This window comes from Tachyglossus aculeatus, chromosome 14, assembly GCF_015852505.1.
Source record: "Tachyglossus aculeatus isolate mTacAcu1 chromosome 14, mTacAcu1.pri, whole genome shotgun sequence".
NCBI classification, from domain to species: Eukaryota; Metazoa; Chordata; class Mammalia; order Monotremata; family Tachyglossidae; genus Tachyglossus; species Tachyglossus aculeatus.
In genome coordinates, this window is record NC_052079.1 from 32,375,380 (window position 1) to 32,401,065 (window position 25,686).

At 38.5% G+C, this 25,686-nt stretch overlaps 1 protein-coding gene across 3 annotated transcripts in view; it reads right to left on the reverse strand.

Annotated features, from left to right (window-relative positions):
• Positions 1-24,579, reverse strand: part of SLC6A15 (solute carrier family 6 member 15) — a 35,442-nt gene extending 10,863 nt beyond the window's left edge. Inside the window, exons 1-9 of one of the 3 annotated variants that reach the window (XM_038756743.1) lie at positions 24,096-24,129; positions 18,821-18,930; positions 16,464-16,621; positions 15,408-15,534; positions 12,068-12,249; positions 8,178-8,288; positions 5,224-5,465; positions 4,928-5,120; positions 773-965 (exon numbers count right to left, since the gene is read on the reverse strand). In XM_038756743.1, coding sequence (XP_038612671.1) covers positions 773-965; positions 4,928-5,120; positions 5,224-5,465; positions 8,178-8,288; positions 12,068-12,249; positions 15,408-15,534; positions 16,464-16,621; positions 18,821-18,863 — 1,249 coding nt within the window. In that variant the 5' untranslated portion in view covers positions 18,864-18,930; positions 24,096-24,129. Of the gene's footprint in view, positions 1-772; positions 966-4,927; positions 5,121-5,223; positions 5,466-8,177; positions 8,289-12,067; positions 12,250-15,407; positions 15,535-16,463; positions 16,622-18,504; positions 18,759-18,820; positions 18,931-24,095 lie in introns of those variants that run through there. The other 2 variants (XM_038756742.1, XM_038756744.1) reach the window with 2 other exon arrangements.
• Positions 24,580-25,686: the final 1,107 nt, after the last annotated feature.

Here is a 25,686-nt window from a genome sequence, read left to right on the forward strand (position 1 = left end):
TTATCTATGTATATTTAGTACAATTAGTTATCATTCACTGGTTCTTAAATATTGTGTGGACAATTCTTTGGCTTTTTTTTTTTACTTAACTGAAGAAAATTAGGGGTCTGTTGTATATAGTTTAGGGACATAGTCCATCCCCCCCTTCCACAGAAAAACAAAAAATATCTGAAATAGACAATTGGTGTGCTCTTTTCTACGTGAAGTATCTAGATAATTGCCTCTATTTTCCCATTTTGTAACTCTCCTTATGGTATCAAGAGTGTTTGGTCTCCTAAAACATTGTTTTCAATCAGAAGAATAGAAATATCTTTATTATTGTTGGAGCATCCAGGTTAGGTTGATTCTGAGGTCTCTTACATGCTCACAATCTATCCCTTCCGTATTTGCCTTGAACAAATCTCCCCTTTCATTTCTTCAAAACTCTTGCTCTCACTCCTTTTCTCTCCCTTATTGTAATCATCAGCTCCTTGTTCTCCACTGGATCCTTCTCTTCTTCAGTCTTGCCAAAATCTCTTCTGTACTAAAAACACTTTCTTTGGTTCCCATTGCTGTCACTCCCATTCCTGACCAAATACTTGAATGGGTTGTATGAATTCACTGAGTTGAATTCCTCTTCACCAATTCTCATCTTATTTTTGTGCAGTGGATAAGTTAAATACTTCGCTTTCTCCCAAAACCGTTCACCTGTCCTAAAAGGTTTGGTTTTTTTTTTTTTTGATTGGTATTTTTAAAATTAGTCAAAGTAAGACCAGCACAGGTAAAAACTCACCAGTCAAAATTTCTTTTCTCACTTTGAAAGTATCAACGATAGGAGTGGTGATTCCTTCAATGGTTCCAAACATGCTGCCGAGTCCTAAATTTACCAGCATGAGGAAGAACATGACCGACCAGAAGGGTGAAGCTGGAAAATGTGTCATTGCTTCTGTAAAGGCAATAAATGCCAAACCAGTACCCTGAACAGCCTGTAAATAAAAATCAAAGTAACATAACAGATTTCAGTAGATTAATGCTTACTTGACCAGGACTAGTCAATTGGTAAATTTTGCCAGTCAATCACAAATTGAATAAATGCATTAATACCTACCGTAAACCCATGAAATTGTTTTCTTAGTCACCAGACACTAGATTTAATGTGGCAAAATGTACCCAAATTGCTCAAAGGACATTAGGCAAAATTTTAGCATCCTTCCCCTGACCATTTTTGTGAGAGGCTCCTCATTTTGTTTTCTAAGTTAGACAAGATGAAGAGGAAGTCCTACTTTTATCTTTTTATCTTTGGGGACCATATTTTGTCATATAGATTTTCTTATAAGATCCTTTGGTAAGTGTATTTCCAGTAGATACAATTTCCAGACAATGTAAAATATATTGCTAGCAGTTGTCTTTTTTTCCTCCAATTAGACTCACCAATAAATACAAAACATTAGAGTACTCATAACAAAGTTTTGAAAATTAGATGAAACACGTGAATGCCAAATAGATTAAATCCAGGAGAATTTAAAACTCCCCAAGAGTGACTGTCTACTGTTTCTCTGAGTACTTCTGCCTTTCTGTTATGAATGGAGCTGATCTATTTACTTCTCAATGATTCCTTTAATTTGGCAACAGGAGGCAGCAGCATTACTAGACATGATTAATATCATTTGTAAAATTCTTCTGTCAGGAGGAGCTCAGAGGAATTACTGTTTGTGATCATACAAGCCTGTCTTTCAAGTGTAACCTCAAGCAGAGAATTAAGTTCTACAGTTACAAAACTGATGTATTCTGAACCCTACCACAAGTTTAACAGGTTATCTGCAAACCCTAATGACTGCTGACTAGAATCAAACTTTAAGAAAACAGAATTATCTGAAAAATGTAATATATCCTATCAGAAAGGATGGACAGGACAAAGAAATCTTTAGGTGTAAAGAATCAATAACTTGCCAAACTCTTTCCCAAAAGAATTCTTGAATGTAATGCATTCAGTAACTCCTCAAATAACCATTATACAGTAGTGAATCTACACTATTTTACGAATAACTTCTTTGATTAATAAAGATATTCATCACATGGATATTTTACCATTGATTTTTTCCCCCTTTGGGAAATCAGATGGAATCTGGCAGTAAACAGAAACCTACTTTGATTTTAAATCTAACAAACCTCTTTCTTATTGAAGTATTCTTCGCCAGTAAACTAAGTAATGTGTCAATACTCCAGGCAATTACTGGCTGTTCCAGACATCATTTTTTTAAAGAAAAAAAATCCAAAATGCCAGACTTGCAAAACAGAATTATGTTTATAAGGGGCAATTGTGGAGACATCTTGGAAGCTTAAAATTTTTCAAAAAAGGAAGAGGACACTTGTTCAAATTTGTGGTTTCAAAAATTGCCAGTTACATATTTATTTAAATCTCTTTGGGACCTATTGTTTTTATCTGAGTCATTAACTCTATCCTCACACACCCTCACCATATTCTGAAATGAACAAGAACATTTCTGCTAAATGCTTGATACTTGAGTATAAAGGAACTGTTTAAGGTTACTTTTCAATAAATTATCATGGCATTTGTAATTTTTATTTGTTCTACTGTTCCTTGTTTGGACAAAGTATGAACATATGCCTTTTAATTGAACATTAGTGGGAGATTGTAAGATCCTTGAAGACACTGATTATATATACTGCTCTGTTGTATGTTCCCAAGTGCTTAGTACAGTGCTGTGAACACTAAAATTACTTATGATTGGTGGATTGACTAAATACGAAATCATGAAGACTATAGAAAAGATGAACACTGAATTATAGTTCATCAGCAGGATGAAGTTGGTGGCATAAATATCCCCAGTATACTGAAGTAAACTGGCCATTGATCTGAACTATAGAGGCATTTTTTTTTGTTCCTTTTGTGTATTAATGAATCAAGACCTGGGGGTCATTAAATTGATATATGTATTGTGCTTTGTATATGTTTGGCGAAGGGTACATTTTGAAAATAAAATAAGTAATCCCTACAGCCTTGACTAAAGTGTTAGCCATCCAAAGCAACAGTGATGATAGGGCAGAACAAAAACACTGCCTACTCATCAGGGACACCGAAAAATTAAAATGACGGGGGTTAATCTTATGTGTAATTCCCATTCCAGAGAAAAGACATCAGCCTAAAAACAACAAAGATGACAAAAATGTCACATCAGCAAAGGATCTGCAAAACGTATTTTTTGTTCAAGGAGTGAACTATGCCAATACCCAGCTGAAGAGTTCAGTTTTATTACCATTTGTAAGAAAAACAAGACCGGTAGGGAGAACAGTAAGGAAGCTATTAAAATAATCCAGTCATGAGTGATTAGGGTTTCTATCACAGCTATGTAAAAGGAAGGGAAGGGATGAATTTGTGAAATACTGCTAGATAAAATCACAGATTTTAGAGATGGATTGCATGGAAGACAACAAGAGAAATGAATCGAAGATGACTACAAGATTTACAGGTTAAAAGGAGAGTGATGGGGAAATTAGAGTTGTTATGGGTTTAGGAGAGAAGATTAGTTCATCAAAGGTTGAGGTAGAGGGATGTCCAAGATGTCTGTCAATCAATCCCAAACTAAGCACTTGGGAGAGCACATCTCAACAATATAACAGACATATTCCCTGCCCACAATAAGCTGCCAGTCTAGAGGGGGAGACAGACGTTAAAATAAATAATTTACAGATAGGTACATAAGTGCTGGGGGCTGGGAGGGGCTGAATAAAGGGAGAAAGGGTGACTCAGAAGGGAGTGGGGAAAGAAGGCAATGAGGGCTTAGTCAAGGAAGGCCTCTTGGAGGAAATGTGCTTTCAATAAGGCTTTGAAGGTGGGGAGAGTAATTGTCTGTCTAAAATGATAAGGGAGGACATTCCAGGCCAGAGGCAGGACAAGGGCGAGAGATTGGTGGTGAGATAGACAAGATCGAGGTACAGTAAGTAGGTTGTCCTGCAGACAGGAAGAAGGCTGGAGGGAAGGTGAAACTAGAAGGTGGGAGTGGGAGGTATGGGATGATTGCCTATGTAATCACAGCCATGTAACCCAGTGCTAAAATATCTCATTTTGGCCTGATTAATCCGTTGATGATGATTACTAAGCATTTACTGTGTACAGAGTATTGAACTAAGTGCTCGGGTCAGTACGATACATTAGAGTTGGTAGACATGATCCCTGCCCTCAAGGAGCTTACAACCTAGTGGGGAAGACAGACATTAAAATAAATTACATGCAGGGGGAGCAGCAGATTAGAAGGATATGTACATAAATGATGCAGGGGTTGGGGATGGGATGAATAACAAACTGCTTAAGAAGTAAAGACCAAGTACATAGTGAGCCAGAAGGGGAGACAAAATTCAACGTGTATGGTCAACATAATCAGTAAAGTTTATCTCCTATGCAGTATCTATACAAGAAATTTCACTCAGTATTAATCAAACAGATCTGGCAACTCTTATCAGAAGCAACACTATGGTAAAACCTTTTAATTACTGGAAGAGGGCACTATTCAAGCTGGACATATATCAAAGGGAACATATGCCAACCTCCAGTTGACAAGAATTCCATCCCCTTCAGGAGACTGGAACTTACTAGAATCGGGCCATAGCCTGAGCAGACTAAAAAATGTTATCTGGCTCTAGTCCTTTGGGACTAGATCAGCATGGGTACCCAGGATTTATCCTGATTACCTGCAAAAGCACACAATCCCTAGGGTAGCCCTAATTTGGACCTGACTTTAGGTTAGAGACTAACCTCAATGATATTTGAACATGAATGTAGCATCACCTACATAAAAATCGTAGTTGGAACTGCAAGAAATGATGAGTCTCTAGGAAAGTGAGCATAAAACAAGTGGAAAAGGAAACTACAACAAAACCAACATAAAGGACATCCGTAATTTTTGTCATATATAGCTATCCCACTAACCTTATTAAGCTCATCTTCAATTTGACAAGATTTAAGACCAAGAGCAGAAAATTCCTCATCTTTGATATTTTGAATTATGCCGTAAACTAAATGGTAATCCTTGGCAGTAATATCTGAAAAATTGACATGATGGGGGATGATATCATGGCTAATATTGCCCACTTTCAAAAGCCTTAAAATCTTCTCTGAGTTTCTGAAAAATAGAACAAAACAGTGATTGTGATTGATGATTACTGCAGGTATGTACTTGTCAGTAAATTATGCTCACATAACATAAAGGAAATGAATATCCATACTGGGTAATGCATTTTTCATTTATGATATTTGCTTTAAAGCCCAGAACAGCAAACACCACCAAAGTTGCCAGGACAGAAGTGAAAAAATTGATAAAGGACACCAGGACAGCATCGAAATGGCAGTTGTTGTCTCTCTTGTTGTAGCTTGAAAAGGCAATGACTCCACCAAATCCAAGCCCTAAGGCAAAGAACACCTGAGTAGCGGCTTCTCTCCAGACCTTGGGTTCCAGCATTATTTCAAGCTGTTTAAAATTAGACATAATAGAAGTCAGCTGCAAGATACGGCTCTCTAGATACACAATGTGCAAAGATTTCCTGCAATGATTAAAGTCAAAAATCACATTTCTACTACGAAAGATACTGAAATATGAGTGGAAAGTGTGCAATAAGATAAGCACAGGTACACTCAGTTCTGCCATACCAGGTATTTTTTCACTATGCAGTTTGACTGGCATGTTTTTAGGGAAATAGGGGATGTTCATCCCACAATGTAATTCTGTTTGATAGTGTATACCATGGGTTCAGACGAAATTGCGGGGTGGGGATGGGGGTGTGTGTATGCACAGCATCACAGTGGGTGAGGTTTACACTGTGAGTTTTCCTTCAGATGAAATTTTGCAAGATCACAGCCTTCAAGTAATAGGAGAACTGGGTGGATATTGTTGATTTCAGAATTTAGGGAGGTAGCATTGCCTAGTGGAAAACACATGGGATTGAGAATTAAGACACCTGCGCTCAAATCCCATTTCTGCCACTAGCCTACTTTGAGACCATGGGCAAATCCCTTAGCTCCTCTGGGACTCAGTTTCCTCTGCTGTACAATGGGACATGATAGAGCTCCATGTGGGACAGGGACTGTCCGATGCCCTAACTCTGCATACTACCCCCAATGCTTAGCACACAAGTGATTAATAATTGCCATAAATATAATCAATATTATCTTTTATTCTGCCTCTCTGTTCTCCCTGTGCGTTCCATTTTTTGGCTCTGAGCACTGTATTTTCCAAACAAACCAAATTAATGAAATAGAAATTAAAAATGGGATTTCTGATTATATTTTTTCTAATCATGGTGCTCTCCATTTTCAAAATTCCAGTGCAAATCTAATATAAAAAACAAAGATCAATGTTAGGTAGTAAAAAAAAAAAAAAAACCTCCGCAATAAATCCAGACAGGCATGAATTCAAACAGTGCCTGAATTCATGAGCTTGCTCAACATTCTGCTTTGCTTTGGTTGTGGTTGTCTCCAAAAAAAATTTAAAAGAATGTGAATGATAAATTTCTTAAAATCATTGAAAATGTATTCATCCAAGTTTAATACACCATGCATGGAAACTTTACATTTAGCATATCTGTATGTGCTTGAATGTTAAAATCTGTAATTAGAAATGAGGAACTACTCAGCAGCAGTATGTTTCATTTTTGTTCACAAGGTGGTGCTAAAATGCTTTTTTAAACTATTGTAGGAAAATTCTATTTAATTTCTTATTCAATCGTATTTATTGAGCGCTTACTGTGTGCAGAGCATCAGTTTTCAGCTATCTACACAGCTCTCTCAGTATTTCCTGTTCCCAATCTTTTCTTCCCCAATTTAGAAACAGCACACTATACTGATTATTATTATGTTTTGCATCCCTCCTAATACAGAACCAGACTCTTTAGTAGGCTCAAAAAGACTTATCAAATAAATAGATCGAGCAACGTATGGTGTAACATTACAGAGGCATAAGATTTTCAGCAAAACCTTTTTATTTGGGGTTTAGGATATTGTGTTGTAATAATGCATTTTATTTGGACCCCTCCCTTCTGTTTCCCCACCTGCTTCCTCCAAATACGTTGGCAGATAATATTATGTAAATTACCCTTTTGCACTCTATCATGAAAACTGATGCTGGAGTTTGGTCTGTATCTGGTTGCTTCTCCATAGCCCCTACCCTATGGGTGTTGTGCTGTGATGTGGTTTTATTGCCCCTATAATGTCTCTTTGCCACATTGCCCACCCCCCTGCACCCTGAGGAGAGAAAATATTACAGCCTTCCTGAGAGCCAAGGAGACAATATAGCTAATTATGCTCCAAGGCAAAAAATACCAGTGCAAGAAGCATAGTCTGAACCTAAAGTTTTCTTGCAACAATAACTATAGTATATTAATTTAACTTATTATTCAGTGTGAGTGGTTTGGAGTTATACACATGATGAAAATATGGGAGGGGCATTTTGCTCAACAAATGGGCAGTCATTTGAGAAAGTAAATGTTTTCAACATAATATAATTCTCATTTGGGGCAGGGATTGTTTCTCTTTATTGCTGTATTCTACTTTCCAAGCGCTTAGTGCAGTGCTCTGCACACAGTAAGTGCTCAATAAATACGATTGAATGAGTGAATGAATTACCTTTATGCTGCCTCTAGACCACTCTTTGTGGTCAGGGAACATATCTATCAAGTATTTTATAGCGTACTCTCCCAAGTGTTTAGTACAGTGCTCTGCACACAATAAGGACTCAGTAAATATGATTGATTGAGGAAGCTCTTTGTAGGTAGGGAATGTGTCATTTCTTTGTTTTATGCTTCCCTAGGACTCAATGCAATATATTACACCTACTGAACTCTCAGTAAATGCCTTTACTATTACTACTGAGAGAATTAAGACCTACATTTTCTAAGAGTGAGGAAATGAGTTATTAAAATTCATAAATTGCTTCTTATATTCATTGATTATATTCTTATTATAAGATTATAATTTAAACATTTTATTTTAATGTTTGAATGATGCATTTTGTGCTAGTGACTGAAGAGCTCACGCTAGATTGGTAAAAGATTGGCATCCATTACATTTATAAACTGGCTAAAAGGCAAAATACCATGCAACAGGCATTTCTGAATTCAAAATATTTCTAAGGATACATATTCCTCTCAGTCTCATCTTTTCAATTAAATAGAAACCAAGCACATACCTTAGGGGTAAACATATGACGAATGCCATCTATGGAACCATTTAAAAACAGAGCTCTGATGAGGAAACATATAAGTACCACATATGGAAAAAGTGAACTAAAATACATGATCTGTAAAGAGAAAAAGAAATCGATAAACACTAATGACACTCCTCACTGACTTCTCTACCTCCTGTTTCTCCACTGTCTGGTCCCTACTTCACTCTGTTGCCCACGTTATTTTTCTAAAAAAATGTTCAGTCTCTATCTCCCATTTCTCAGTAACCTCCAATGGCTGCCCATCCATATCACACCAAACCAAAACTCCTTATCATAAACTTTAATCAGTCAATTGCATTTATTGAGTGCACTGTACTAGGCGCTTGGGAGAGCACAATACAACAGAGTTGGTAGATATGTTCCTTGCCTACAAAGAGATTACAGAGGATTTTAAAGCACTAAATCAGCTGTCCCTCCCGTCTCACCTCACTGATCTCCTATGACAACCTAGTCACTGTACCTCAGTATCACCTAACTCCCTGCCAAATCCTTACCCATGTCCATCCGGCTTGGGACTCCCTCCTGCTTTATTTATATGCCAGATCACCATTCTCCCTCCTTCAAAGTCATTCTAAAATCATATCTCCTTCAAGACACCTTTTTTTTCTACTTGATTATGTCAATTTTTGAAGTGCTTACAATATGTCAAGCGCTGTTCTAAGTGCTGGGGTTACTCTTACACACGTTACTCGTTACACATGTTACTCGTGTTGGACATAGTTCCTGTCCCACATGGGGCTCACAGTTTAAGTAGGAGAGACTTACCCAGCTAAGCCTCCATTTTCCTATCCTTCTGTCTGCATCCTTTGCATCGGATCTGTACCCTCAAAGATTTGAAATTCTCTCCACCTTCAGGCCCACAGCCCTTTTGTACATATCTTTATATTAAGCCATTTCCCCTATCTGAAATTCATGTATGTCTGGCTCCTCTAGATTCTAAAATCCCTGTGGACAGGGATTGCGTCTACTAACTCTGTTGTATTTCATTTGACCAAGTACTTAGTAATAATAATAATAATGGCATTTATTAAGTGCATACTATGTGCAAAGCACTGTTCTAAGTGCTGGGGAGGTTACAAGGTGATCAGGATGTCCCATGGGGGGCTCACAGTCTTAATCCCCATTTCACAGATGAGGGAACTGAGGCACAGAGAAGTTAAGTGACTTGCCCAAAGTCACACAGCTGACAATTGGCAGAGCCGGAATTTGAACCCATGACCTCTGACTCCAAAGCCCGGGCTCTTTCCACTGAGCCACACTATGCACTCTGCACTCAGTAAGCACTCAGTAAATACCATTAACTGACTGCTCACTAGCAACAGCAAGCAGAGAATCTGGCAGGTGACAGTCAAAGGTGGTGATGCAGTCATTAGGCAGACATTTAGGAGACATTTAAAGACCAAGAGATGAATTGGACTGCAAGGGGGCAAGTGCAGTAAGCATTAATTTTTTCATGCACAGAGTGAGGAATGGATTATCTCACTCATAGCATTTGCATCCACACTTACACACATGGTTAAGATATCACCACCAGTTGAAGTAATTAAATTTAGACTTAAAGAGAAGCTCTAGGTTTTCATTTAACTACAACCATTAAATATCCTTTTTTTTATCTGACGATTCAGAGCAAACTGAAGTACTATAAAAACAAGGTTATAATTTTTAAGTGACCTTCTTTTGGAACTACCATTAATGTGGTTGAAAAATGCATGCAATTAAAGCTGCATATTGAGACATTTAATTACTGACAGTGTTAATCTTGCACATATCTATACACCCACTTCTGCTCTAACACATGCTTTCGTTACATGATTTGGCTGTACACAGGGAAAAGTTTGGGAAAAAATAACTTAATCCATGAGTTGCCAAGTATATTTGGAATAGGAGGAAGCAGTTTTATGTCTATGCTGTCAGTCAAGGCCTGAAACTGCTACACTATCCAGTTTCTGCCTCAGCCTTACTGTTTCTTTGTGTTAATGCAATTTTGCAGGATTTAATACAGCAGTGAGTAGCAAGGGTATAAAGCATTTCACTGGTGGTGCACATAAGAGTGATATAGGAATTTATATAAAAAATGTAGCCATGGTGGAATCTTCAAATAATAATAATAACAAGTACTTGCTATGTGCCAGTAACTATTCTAAGCGCTGAAGTAGCTACAAGATGATCAGTTGGACCCATTGCCTGTTCTACAGAGGGCTCACAGTCTTCATCCCCATTTTACAGATGAGGACACTGAGGCCTAGAGAAGTAAACTGACTTGTCCAAGGTCTTACCTGTCCTCTCCTGGCCAAATCAAACAGCCTTTACTCCATCCTGCCTAATGTTCCTCGACCTGTCCTCCCCCTGACTTTCCCATTACTGTATCACCTTGGCATTATCCTTGACTCCTCTCTCTCATTCAACCCACATATTCAATCAAACACTATCAGTCCCACCTTCAAAACATCGCTAAAATCCACTTTTCCTCTGCATCTAGACTATCACATTAATAAAGTCCCTCATCCGATCCCTCCTTGATTACAGTGTTAGCCTCCTTGCTGACCTCCCAGGCTTCTGTATCTCCCCACTCCAGTCCATACTTCACTTTGCTGCCCGGGTCATTTTTCTGACTTTCAACTGGCCTTCCTATGCTTGGTTCCAATAGAGTACTGAATGCTTTTGATTCTCATTTTTTTTTAAGTTTCAGTGTTGAGCTTCCTTCTGATATGGCTTCTCCCACTTAGACTTGGTGGCTCAAATGCAGCAGGATTGTTTGGTCAGACCTGACAGGAGAATGCAAAGGCTCTCAACTGAGTGTCTGTCCTCTAGATTGTAAGCTTGTTCTGGGCTGGGTATGCGTCTACCAATTCTGTTGTACTGTACTCTCCCAAACACTTCATACAGTGTTCTGTACACAGTAAATGTTCAGTAAATATCATTGATTGACATTAACTGGGGGATCCAGTATTCCCTCAGGAGAAAAGTTCTGGGACTGAATGAAATCAGTGTGGTTTAACAAAATGCTGGCTCTGATGTCATCGTATCATGTGGGCCTGTCCAAATGCGTGTGTTGTTATACGTCTCTCCTTATATTGTATTAGCTGCCACATTATACACACGTATTGGGGAAGTACAACATCAGGGATGTCTTCTTCAAGTATGAAAAATAACGTGTATTGAGCCAGACGAAATCATTGGGCAATCACTATCATTCTTTATGTCTATTAAAAATGTGACTTCATACTAATATTCTGCCAAGTTCCAGTTTTCTTCTCTAAACCAATTACTGCTCTGAGTGTGTTTAGAGTCAATCCATTAGGCTCTAAAGGAATCTCTGAGTTGTGTCCCCCCTTATAGGACCACTGACAGCCCAGAAAATATCTGACAGTATTGATTTTCCAGGGTAATGTTCACACTAATGTGACAACCTCAGGGTGAAATTAATTATCCCTTGTCCACCAATTTGTGGACATTCACTAAGTGCAACAAAGAAGTTTTAAAATGAATATCTTCCAAGCTAAAAAATCACAAAATTTGAGGTGCGGTGGAAAGGCAGAGTTTAGGAGTAAACAACAGTACCAAGACTGAACTGAATATAAATAGAGATTACTATAACAATCACTTCTAGCCTCATTTTTTAGCTTTCTCTTGATATTAGCACAATCTTTCATTCTTCTTTACCAATTCTTGTTTCTGTTTTCATCTAATTGCTTTTCATGTTCATCTTTATTTTTAATTTGCCCCTGTGGCTTTTATAGCAGGGAATGGAAAGGTTGTGGTATTCAGGAATGTGATGAAATATACCTGCCAGGAAATAAGCCAGAATTCAATCAAAATAGGTCAGTTAGGAAGGAAGACACAGTACTAACCTTGCCTGAAGACTGGATGCCTTTGATCATTGCCAAACAAACCATTACCCAAGCAGCCAATAAGCAAATTGTCATTTTCCAATTTAGTCCTCCGCTTTCTGAGATGGAATCAGAAATATTCAGTGCTTCTCTATACCAGTAATAGGTGGTTGCAGAACTTTTCTCACATTCAGGCTCCACAACTTTGAGAGAAGAAAAAAATGTTACTACTTTAGGCAGAAATTCCTTAGTAATCAGATTAAATTGATCAAGAGATGATAGAGTATTTCTCAAGCTTTACTGGAAAAATAAGATTTCATACCAAAAAGTTATGTAACTCTATAGTATGGTCATAGAAAATAGCATTTACATGTGAAGTAACAAAGAAATTTTACCCAATATTTCTACTTTATGTGTTTCTGAAATAAGTATGCCATGCTCTTGACTGAAGCAATGAGGAATTAGCATTCAGCGAGAACTTTCTCCTTTTTAAATCCTATGGTTCAAATTCTGGATTGTGTTTTATCTGTTTGCAATAGTCCACACTACCCTCACTTAGAAAATGAGTAGCTTCAATAAATCTTCAACATTCCCCCTGATTTCCCAACTCCACTACGTTTGCATTGGCCTCACCTAATTCCCTTCATTTATCAATACACTTTCTGCTCAGGCATGCCCTTCTCTTCTCACCCTTTCTCATTTACTATTTTAAAATAAATCTGGATCTTTTAGTAGGCAAATTCACTCTTTTTCACCAGCTCAAACTCCAGGGAGACCCTTGACCCACAAAAGAAGCCCAATTTATGAACTTTCAATGAAGACAATTTCCTAGATATTTCAGATGCAAAGACTTTATTCTGGGATCTGTGTTCATTTTTACAGTTTCTAAAATTCCACATAAACCAGCAAATATGTCCTGCTGTCATAAAAGGAAACAGTAAAGAGTGAAATTATCATGAGTAAACATATACTAGAAACGAGGATTTATCTCTGATTATCTTACTTTGGCAATAAAATTATGTAGTAACAAGAACAGTATTGTTCTAATTTTTAGTGTTTAAACTGGAGCCATGTTTTAGTGCTGAACCCATTTTTTTTGGCATTATGATCAAATATGACACTTGGCTCTTCCAGTAAAATATAATATGGCAGTTTGGAAAAAAAAGTATAAAGAGTCTGAATGGGCAGTGCCTTCTATGTGAAGGCATTCTAGACTGTGAACCTGTTGGCAGGTAGGAATTGTCTCTATTGTGGAACTGTACTTTCCAAGTGCTCAGTACAGTGTTCTGCACACAGTAAGCGCTCAATAAATATGATTGAATGAATGAATGTGATTTTCTCCTCAGTTTAAAGGAAATTCATTTGATTTTTTTATGTGAGTGTTATTTTGGTGGGTTTTTGTTTTTGTAAATTAGGCCAGTTTAGGCCAATTTAGCCTTCCGAGGATGACAGAACACCCATATGTTCACTTCCATGTGTCAGCCTGATTGTGGATATTGAAAGCAAATGTTTGGGGCATGGTAGCGGTGGGCATTAAGGGGAAAGTTATGCTATATCCCCAAGAACCTAAAGTGGAATCTTAATGGCAGAAGAGCAGTGAAATAAAGCACAACAGAAGGAGGTGTAGAAAATCGTGAAATGTTCCTTGTCATCGGGAGTGTGTTTGAATCAGGCGTACTGGAATGCACTTCCCTAGAACAGTGCTTTGCACATAGTAAGCGCTTAATAAATGACATCGTTATTATTATTATTAATATAGATTTGGATTCTCACCACAAACTCGAGAATTAAGTTGGCACTTAAAACCAGGTCACCCTGTGTAAAAATATGAATAAAAATGGAAACCCTTACTGTAAAATTCAGCTGAGAATACTACAATTTGTGGGAGATCACTAAGTGTGGAATTAGAGTGTATGATTTAAATTGTACCTTTAAAGTGAGATCTTTCTGAAAGTAATGATAGAACTTTGACCTAAGACAGTTTCTAGGCTAAATTTATGTTTTGTAATGAGCTCGTAACACCCATATTATATAAATTTTGTTACATGTAAATTAATTATAATATAGAAAATATATGTTCATGTGATAAAAATATGGTTAAACTTGTTTTTCCATGTAATAAACCCAGTATATCTAATAGATTTTCAAAATTAAGTAGAGAATCAAAATCTAGTGAAGTGGAACAATGCTGTTATAGATTCTAGATCTATTATTAATCCACAAGTAATACCCCACAATCCTGGATATTTCAATCAATCAATCAGTAATATTTTTTGAGTGTTTATTCAATGCACGGTACTGGACTAAACGCTGGGGGTAGTAGACTGTAAGCTCCTTGTGAGCAAGAATTTTGTTGTATTTTCCCAAGCACTTAGTAAAACACTCTGTACACAGTAGGCACTCCATAACTACCATCTATTGATGATTTATTTCAGTAGCATTAGATACAGTGCAGTCACATTAGGATTGCAGCCTGCTCCTACAACAATGATAGGCTTTCAGGAAAGTTTGTGTTTAGATTCTTCCAATTAAAATGTGGTTTTTATGATCAGCCCTTCTCGCTTCCTCCAGGTAGGATCTGATTGGTGGGAAAATCTGCCTGTTTAATGTTTTCCACAATCTGCTTGGTGAGAAAAATCTGCCTTTTGAGTCCCCCGTAACAGTTTGGAAGTGGCTGAGAGGATGTCTGAATTGAATCACTTCTCCGCTTGTCCAGCATCAAGCCCCGCCCTGTCACAATGCAGGAAGGGAAGAGAACAAGCCTGATAAAGGAGAGAAGTGAACCCCCTGGAAATTCAGGATGCACAACTTGGAACCCCTGACCACATTCCCCTGTCCTATGTATCCTCTTCAGCCCAGACTGGGCCTTGCCTCTGTCCCCTACCCTGTGGATCTGAGGAGGGAAAGAGGAGCAGGCCTGGATCCCAAAGGAGGCCCTGTGGAAGAGACAAGAGAATTGCCTAGGAAATGCTGAATTCACCACTTGGAACTTGTCCCTGTTGGTTATGGAATCCTACCCTGCCTCCTCGCTCAGCCCCAACCCCTCTTCACTCTCAGGGCCAAAACCAAGATTTAGCACAATTAAACAATCAGTACAGTGCTCTGCACACAATAAGCACTTGCTCTAAACCATTGGTTGATTGAGAAAGAGTAGAGTCACTTTGACAAACTAGCTTGAAAGCAGTGTAGGAGGGGTACAAGGAAAGACTTATCCTTTGGGAAATCAGGTAGCCAAAGCAAATTTTGAAGACCGACTTTCAAAACATACGTACAATGCATCTGTGAAAATATTGATTTCTATTGCATTTGTCTTATCAGTTTTAAAATTACTTGAGTAAACTGAAATGCATCCATGTCTTACAAGTATGAGAAGCATTTTTCACCAGAGGGCACTGATCCCAAGGTAGAGGATGTTGAAAAGACTGTGAAAAATAGAACAAACTCCATCCAATGATGACATTGTAGTAAAGAGCCACAAAGAAACATACCTGAAATAATAAAAAAAACCTACAGTTAAACAAGAGTTAATGCATTTAACTTGACTAATTAAATACTTTTACATTGTAATTATAGAAAGACATGTAGCTCTGAAATTTTTGATTTTTTTTTTTTTAGTTTGGCAAATCCACAGAAATTGCCACTGAATGTATGAATGTATGAATGTATGAGGCTACTATTTGGATTGTCCAACATGAAAACTACATGCCTCTCTTCTCACGGATAGTGAAGATGTAGGATATTTGCCTACATTTCTAAAGAAGCTTCTATTGATGACAATTTATGGTGGATTCATAAAACATCATCTGCTCACATAGGTCTTCTCCTCATAAACTTCCAATAGCTACTAATTCCCTCCACATCAAACAAACATTATTATCCACTGACTGATTTTAAAGCTCTCCAGGATCTCTCTTCTTTTTACTTACCTGTTTTCTTCATTGACTTCTCCCAGCTCACACTCAATGGCCCACCTAAAGGAACTTTCTGACTACCCCTAACTCTCACCTCTCCTGCTTCTGAGAGCTTATTCCTTCTATACTGTAAGCTCCTTGTGGACAGGGAATGTGTCTACCAATTCCATTGCTTTGTACTCTCTCAAGTTCTTAGTGCAGTGCTCTACACACAGTAAGTGTTTAATAAAAACACCATTGATTGAATCTATTTCCTTGACCAGAAATAAAACTACTACACAAAATTCCCCAAAATGTACTTTCTTGCTGTCTTCTTTAAACTAACCACTTGATTAAAAAATGACTAGAATCCAAATAATATTACCCAAAAATTTACACTCAAATCAAATACCGTTTATTTTCTACCCATGGAAATTTAAAACTAGAATCCAAATCAGGTGGGAACTATTACTCTTGCTTATTTTTATTTTAAGCGTAAATGAAATACTTAATGTAACTAAACTCACGACACAACTCGCAAATCCAATTCCACCCAGTTTAGGGGTTATGTAATTCCATACTCCAATGCTTCCACGACGTATTCTTTGACCCACAGAAAGTTCCAGGAAAAATAGGGGAATTCCTACTATCAGTAGCAGTATTAAATATGGCACAAGATAAGCACCTGTGGAAAAAAAAAAAACACGTGGAAAAACAGACTTATAATGCAGCAATGGCACATATCTTCAAATAATTTTAAAGAACTAGAGTGTCTTCCTTTTTAAAAAAATCCGGTGTATCCCTTCCTCATTTGCAAGACGCTTGTGGGGGGAAGAATTAGGATAATACAGGACTCATTGTATTGACTGCAGGTGAATGAAATACCTATTCTCTAATCTGGCACAGTAACCCAAGAGCATTTATTTTGTCTGCTGTTAAAATAGCTTACCGGGAGGCATGAACCGTTTGATTGGAGGTGATAATAGTAGTATTTGTTAGGTGCTTACTATGAGCCAGGCACTGCAGTAAGTGCTGGGGTGGATATAAGCAAATTGTCCCAGTCTTAATTCCCATTTTACAGATGAGGTAACTGAGGCACAGAGAAGTTAAGTGACTTGTCCAAGGTCACACAGCAGCTTCGTGGCAGAGCCGGGATTAGAGCCTAGGTCCTTCTGACTCCCAGTCTTTTGCTCTATGCACTAGGCCACGCTGGACTGGAGACTGCACTCCTTCCAATGTGAATCATATCCAGGTGGCTTTAGGCATTCTTGCTGACTTTTCAGTCAACCAGTCAGTCGTATTTCTTGAGTGCTTACTGTGTTCAGAGCACTATATTTACTGAGTTTTATCCAAACCCAGGCAGCCTAGAGAACTCATTGAAGCCCAGGAGGAGATCAGACCTCTAAGACCTTCCCACTAAAATAATCAAAGTTACCCTGGGATCCTGGACAGATAAATTCAAACTCAGTGCGGTAACTTAGTTTTAGAGAGTCCACTGTTTTTTGATTATTCTAAGTCACTTTAACTTTTCTGTATTCTTTGTTTACTCTAGATTTAAATAAAGGTAATAATATTGAGCAACTAACAAGGTTATGAAAAGAATAAGACTATAGCAGTCATTATAAAAAGGTAGATGGGCTCAGTGCTTATCATTTCATTAGCACTTTCAAGAGGTTCATTAAGAAAAAAATCATTGGTATTTTTATATGTATGAAATTGTACGTATGTATTGGAAACATAATGTATGGCAGGATGTGTTTTCAAAATAGAATGATAATAACATTAAAAGGGGATTAACTGAATTGATGCAATCGACTAGGACCAAATCTTTCTAAGGTGGTAAAAGGGATAGGTGTAGAAATAATCCAAATCATCTGCTAAAAAGCACTTTTCATTCCAATCAGTCAATCCTGGAGGAAAGTTCACATTCATTATAATCATCAATAGCCATTGAATATCTACCTGCAAGGAATTGCACAAATAAATTCCAACAGACGAAGGTAACGCACAGCCCTATTTCGACAACATGTAAGCCATTCTCTAAACCTAACCCTGTAGGAACCTTAGCACGAATATCTAGTGGCAGTTTTGTAGCTATTCCCTGAAGTTAATCAGCCTGAAATCTTTACTGGAAAATTTTGGCATGAACCCCTAACAATAGGAGATAGGGGAGAAGCAGCTTGAGGAGCGGAAACATCCCTAGCAGAAACATCCCTACTTCTGCCCTCTACTCTCCTAACTTGGCCCGGAGCAGTTAACTTGACTTGAGCTGAGCTCTGAGCAAGGAAGAAGTCAGGTTGGACAATAAAGTTACTGGTTCACGAGGCGTTTCCAGTTAATATGGGCCAGTGCATCCTTGCATCTTATTCTTCCCACGTAATACAACCTCCGGAACAGGCCATATCAGAGACAACCAACTAATGTCACCTGACCCTAAGGTAGGGAGAACAGAGTCCCGTTAATTCAAATAATGGTGGTGGTACCAAAATGAGATGGGGATAAGGGACAAGAAATTGGGAAAGGAGAAATTGAAAATAGACCCTTTTTTGTCCCTCCCTCCCTAGTCACCTGATCTTAGGAGGAAGATAACATGGGTTGACATCTCTGATAGGTCCTGATCCTGGGGTTTTATTAGGTAGAGCAAGGAAAGTTTAAGACCGCATTAGCCCATACAGAAACCAGGATCTTCTAGCGCTCCAGTGCCCGTGTGGGCCAGTTGGTCCTCTTTGGATCTCATCTGGCTCTTTTCTTGCTTGGAGATGGGGAAAAGGAGAAAGAGAAAGGGAAGAAGCAAAAAGGACAGCACTAAAAGGAAAAGCATAAAAAGGGAAGGAAAGAAGAGAACAGAGATAAAGGAGAAAAGAATGGATACAAGAAGACTTACCTCCTTCTTCACTGCAGCTGTTGCCACTGCCATTTTTCACCATCCTTCTAGCCCCAGAAGTTCAGCCAAGGGCAGGCAGCTGTCATCGCTGCTGCTAAGTGCCAGCACCACTGCCGCCAAACCAAATGGAGGAAGTGGCACAGGTCAGTGGCAGGCAATGGCTGACAGTGCCAGAGGTCAGCAGCAACCACCATGGTTATGCCAGAACTGGGTCTTCTAGGCCGTGGAAATCAGTTTCCTGTCATGCTAGAAACCTATTCCAAGGCCTGGAAGATCTAGTACTCCTCCTCCTTTCCCTTAGTGGTGGATGCCGTCTCCATTCGTGCTGTGTCACTGCCGTGCTAGCTGAGGATTTCTCCCACACTTGAGAGAGTCCTCCTGCTAATGACTCTTAGGACAGTGAACAGATTACCCCAAATCATAACTGTCCCACCCATTTTGGGACATTTGGCCAACTTCTCTTAGACTTGTTTAGACCAGATCAGCCTGGACATCCTGAGACCACCTGTAAATCCCACAATCCCTCTGGATTACGGATGATAGAGGACAAGAGCAAAGTGAATGATTTAGGCAGACAGCCAGTCTAAAACTACTGTAATCCACTCCCACAGACAGAATCCTTGCCTTTCCAAAAATCCAGTCAGGAAACTCATTCTGTTATAGTCATTATTTATAGCTTTCCATGAATGATTCAATAGTTGATCATGATTAAAATAAAGTTAATTGTTTCAGCTTATAGACAAGCTTACTGATATAACTAAAATATGAGGAAGAAAATAATTGGGTTGAGTTAATAAACCCCATTATAATTTAACAGTTTGCCTCTTTTAAAAAATATATATTCTGATGACTCCACACCCCATCCACACGTTTTTCTCTTCCTATGAAAATGCCATGGTGGTATCTGTGAATTTTTACAGCTAGATTCATCATAATAATTATTGAAAGATAATTTAACTGAGGCTTTCAGAGACAAAGTTTTAAAGAATTATTAAATTGACTTCTTCTATAACCTGAAATGACTCTCAATAGAATTTCTTTCTTTCTTTCCTTTGACCACTGCCTTCCCTTTATTTTTTTCTTGGTTCTCTTTTCCTTTCTCCCTTTCCTTCTCCCTTTGCTTTCCTTCATTCCTAAAAACATTTCTTATCAATATCTTTATGGTTACCCTTATATAAATGATTGAATCTATAAATCTCAAAAAAGGTGAGGGATAACAACACATGGGATGGACACTGTATTAATAATTATGATATGTGTTAAGTCAAGCACTCTTCTAAGAAGTATTGAAAATATAGCAATCCCCTTCACATGTTTAACAGTAAAAACATTATTTTCATTTGCAGAATCAAAACAAATTGGGAAATTCAAGAATAACAGGGCTTGAAGAGGTCAGTGTCTGTTTATGGCACAGGGAATGAGTACATTCCTTAAATCCCCTAGCAACGTTAACCATCAAAAAATAGAATGGAAACACGTACTACAGCAAAACTAAATGTATTCTCTTTCCCCAGGTGAGTAGAGGAGGTAGGGAGTGTGGAAAGAGATTTGGGAATCAGGAGATCTGAACTCTAGTGGTATATTTTCCATTATCTTGTTGCAGGATAATGGACAGGTCACAATCTCACAGGTCCTCATTTTTCCTCATCCTTAAAATAACCACAATAATACCTGACCTATCCTACCTCACTGGAATACTGTGAGGTAATAAAAGAAGACTGAGTATCTGAATGACCTGAATGTGTTCTGTGTAGTTTTAAAATAGACCTTGAGTTGGAAGAGATGAATAAATCAACCAAAGCTATTTATTGAACACTTATTCTGTGCAGAGCACTGTACTAAGCACTTGAGTATACAATAACAGAGTTGCTAGGCATGTTCCTTACCCACAGGGAGCTTACAGTCTAGTGGGGGCTTGCTTATCCTGGGCTTACTTTTGGTGAACATGAGCAGAAAGGGCTAGGTGAGTGTTGGATATATAATAATGATAATGATGATAGAAAACACTAATGATGATTGAGGTACTTACAATAAATATGTCAAGCACCAGGGCAAACAGACCATATATTCATTGTCCCAAATGGGGAAAACAGTACTGAGTCATTTTATAGATTAGGAAACTGAGGTACACAGAAGTTAAGTGACTTGCCCAAGGTCTCACATAGCAGGTGAGTGACAAAGCTGACTCCCAATCCTATGTTATTCCACTAGGCCATGAATCAAGTCTTTTTTGCTTGTCTTTTATTTGGGTTATCGAAATATCCATAATTCATACCCCTTGTAAAAGGTTTTTGCATTTTTGTAGATCCTTATAAAAACTTTACAGTTAATGAGATACCATCATTATTAGTATTATCTATGTAAATCATATCTTCATTATCATATTAAGTTCCACCCCTCCATTGGTCCAGTGGAAAGACTACTGGTCCGGTAATCAAAAGACCTGGGTTCTAGCCCTGTTTCTGCCTGTACCTGACTAATGTGGGTAAAGACTCCCGCATGCATTTTACCATGTGCTGCTCCCCTGTAAGCCTACCTACTCACTCAATGCAGTGTGTCTCAGAAAGGATATTCCTGGCAGGGGCAAGAGAATAACCATAGCCACAAGGGAAGCAAGCAGCATGGCCTAATGGATAGACCATGGTTCTGGGAGACAGAAAGACCTGGGTTCTAATCCCAGCAACGCCACTTGTCTGCTGTGAGACCTTGGGCAAGTCACTTCACTTCTCTGGGCCTCAGTCCCACATCTGTAAAATGGTTCAAGCTGATACACTATATTAAGCCCCAAATGCTACCATCTATGGACAACAGCATATCCTACGGAAAACACAGATAATATAAAATGTTGTTCATTTTTCTAATGTGGTGATTATTCCTGTTGCCTGAGAAGGACATGACTTTCAAACATTTCTGTAGATTAATTATACTAAAGTGATTGCAGTATTTCAGTTTTTTCGTCCATTCCATTGGAAAGATAATTAAATTGTTGAATTTTTGATTTAATTTGAAAAGAAGAGTTGCTTTGATTTTAACATCATCTTTGTTTAGAAATGAAAGCCACTTTGAGTTAATACCTCACTGGAATTTAGTTTGGCTTATCAGGAAGAAATTGGGTTTTTAAATGGAGGTAGAGCATCTCACAGGATTCTCACTCAGTCTTTTGTTTTAAACTACATGTATTAGAGACAAGAAAATTTCCTCCAATTACACTCTCCAGTTGGGAAGAATGATCCCAGGCCTGGAGGAGGAATCTTGAGGGTAATTCATGCTGGTACGTCCCATCTAGAACCATGCTGCTGCTGCTGCTGCTCTTTCCCAGCCTTGAGGAAATGCTAATTGGAGAGGCTGCAAAGTTCATGCTTTTGGCTGGACCGCATTGGGTGGATTGGAGGAGAGCAGATGGTGGGGGCTGAGAAAGATGAGGACAAGAAAGGCTTAGAATTTCTCCCTTATCTCCCACTCCTCCTCATTTTCATCTTCCTCCACCACTGCTGGCTTTCCTTTCTTCACCTCCCAGACTTAGACAGGCCAGGGCAAACAAAGTGGCAGCCACAAAGTAGGACACTGACAGGCCCCAAGAGGGTTGGAGCAGTAGAAAAAAAATTTTTTTAAAGTTTAAAGAATCCAAAGAGAAGACTGGGGTGGTACAGAGGAACCAGGGAGACAAGCCTGAAGTGCTGGAGGCTGGCCAGAAAAGCCAAAGAAAGCTGGGGCAGGGAAGCTAGAGGATCAGGGATCGGATTGCTTTCTTGAGAAATTTAAAAAACTAGAGGCCCAAGTTGCAGACACTTTGCTAGGAAGTGATTTTCACCAGGCTGACACAGAACCCAACAATTTAAATCTGTTTTCCTGGCTCTGTACTCATTAAAGATACAGAATGGGTGATAATTCTTTTCTGTCCAAAAACACAAATGCAGGTAAATCATCCTCAACTTTCTTACCCTAAGAATAATCTCAATTCTTTATAGCATTTTTATATCAATAAACTGTATACCAAAGGCTTCAAGGCTGTCCATCACCTCGCCCCCTCCTACCTCACCTCCCTTCTCTCCTTCTCCAGTCCACCCCGCACCCTCTGCTCCTCTGCCGCTAATCTCCTCACCGTACCTCGCTCTCGCCTGTCCCGCCATCGACCCCCGGCCCACGTCATCCCCCGGGCCTGGAATGCCCTCCCTCTGCCCATCCGCCAAGCTAGCTCTCTTCCTCCCTTCAAGGCCCTGCTGAGAGCTCACCTCCTCCAGGAGGCCTTCCCAGACTGAGCCCCTTCCTTCCTCTCCCCCTCGTCCCCCTCTCCATCCCCCCCATCTTACCTCCTTCCCTTCCCCACAGCACCTGTTTATATGTATATATGTTTGTACATATTTTTTACTCTATTTATTTTATTTGTACATATCTATTTTATTTATTTTATTTTGTTAGTATGTTTGGTTTTGTTCTCTGTCTCCCCCTTTTAGACTGTGAGCCCACTGTTGGGTAGGGATTGTCTCTATATGTTGCCAATTTGTACTTCCCAAGTGCTTAGTACAGTGCTCTGCACATAGTAAGCGCTCAATAAATACGATTGATGATGACGATGATGATATTCATGTAGTTGATTTTGAATCATAACCTATGTTAAAATGTATTTGAGTAATGTAGTCAGATTAAATGGTAAAAATCCAAATAAGACATTTGTACAATTTTTAAAATGTGTACAATTATTGTAGAACAACAATAATTAATAGTGGATTCAAAGCATTTTGGATTGGTTATGAAAAAGTGAATTTATAAGAGAAATATTTTACTGTCTACTGCCTATATAAATGACTTTCAGCATTAGAAGTAACATAATAAATGGATCAATAGCTCTACAAAATAATTTTCAATGTTATCATTTTCATATTTTTCTAACAGTGATTGTTTTTCTAATTTTTCGAATATGATGATGATGATGGTATTTGTTAAGCACTTACTATGTGCCAAGCACTGTTCTAAGTGCTGGGGTAATCAGGTTGTCCCACATGGGGCTCACAGTCTTAATCCCCATTTTACAGATGAGGTAACTAAGGCACAGAGAGGTTAAGTGACTTGTCCAGGGTAACACAGCTGATAAGTGGCAGAGCTAGGATTAGAACCCACAACCTCTGGTTCCCAAGCCCAGGCTCTTTCCACCAAGCCACGCTGTTTCTCTATATGATACAAAGTCATCTTGATATGAGAATAATTTTTACATCACATAATTTTTTGCTATACAATGAGGTCCAGAAAACAAATTAATGAAAAGCTACGGTCTTACCTCCTCCATTCTTCTGACATAAGTATGGAAATCTCCACACATTCCCTAAACCTACAGAAAATCCAACCTGTGCTAAAATGTATTGTAGTTTGTTGTTCCAAGCTGGTCTTTCATCCTCTGCATCAGATCCCTCTTCAGCATCTACATCTTTGTCTTCTTGATCGTCAACCATCAGTTCACTCTTCTTAAAAGCATCATCTGCAGAGTCTTCATTAGAAAGAAGATCTTTAACGGATTCGATGACCTCATCATCTAGTTCTCTTTTAACCGCCTTGCTGTTCTTAGGCATTTGAAAGAGTGAGAAAATAAACTCAGGCAAATTAAGAATTCTTGTACAAGCTTTTTTGTTCTGGAAATGTCTCAGTCAGAGCAAAAAGATTGTGTCACTCTGAAGAAAGATGCCCAAGGGATTATCAAACAAATTCTTGACACAGGTTGAAAAAAAAATCAAAAAGCTTCTTGGTCTGTATTTTCACGGAACCATAAATACCTGTATAAATTTAAAAAGGATGACTAATTACAATTGGAAATACCTTAATATTTACTTATGTTCTAATTACATTTCCAATCATGCCTACACAAACTTAAAATGCAGAAATTACACTGATCATTTGAAGAAAAAATTGCTGAGGAAATTATCAGCCAACTTCCAATTAGGTTGGCTGATGTAACTGCTCGACTCCCCTGCGTGTTAGCACAACAGTCATTCATTCATTCGATCAATCATATTTACTGAGCGCTAACTGTGTGCAGAGCACTGTACTAAGTGTTTGGAAAGTGCAAGTCAGCAACATATAGAGACGGTCCCTACCCAACAACGGGCTCACGGTCTAGAAGGGGGAGAGACATAGCAGGTACTGTCGAATGCTTCTCTGTAATAGTACAAAATTGAAAGTTAAACAAGTTATCCAATTAATTTGGACTCTGAAGACAACTGCTGAAGAAAAATTTTGTATTATGATTAATTAGGGTCTTAGATTAAGTGCATTGGTGGTTTACAGAAACAATGTTCACTACTCAACCCTCCATTTCATTTTAATCAATGATTGAGAAGCAACTGGCCTAGTGAATAAAAAGCAAAGGCCTGGGAGCCTGAGGACCTGGGTTTTAATCCTAGCTCCACCACTTGCCTGCTCTGTGACCTTGAGCAAGTCACTTAAATTCTCTGTACCTCAGTTTCCTCAACTGTAAAGGGGGATTCAATACTCGTTATCCCTCCTAACCTAGACTGTGAATCCCATGTGGGACTTGATTATCTTGTATGTACCACAGCACTTAGATCAGTGCTTAGCGTGTAGTAAGCACTTAACAAATGCTTGGCATATAGTAAGCACTTAACAAATACCATTATTATTATTATTATTAACAAACACCACAATCATTGCTATAAAATCAATCAATATTATATATTGAGTATCTTCTGCCTGCGGAGCACTGTACTAAGCACTTGGGAGACTAAAAGAGGCAAAGTCTGTCCACCTCAAAGAGTTTACAGTTTAATTCAGGAGTTTGACAGAACCAAGCCACTCACAAAATGTTATGACTATTGGTAGCAGAAGTATGGAAATTAAATACTGTAAATAAATGCATG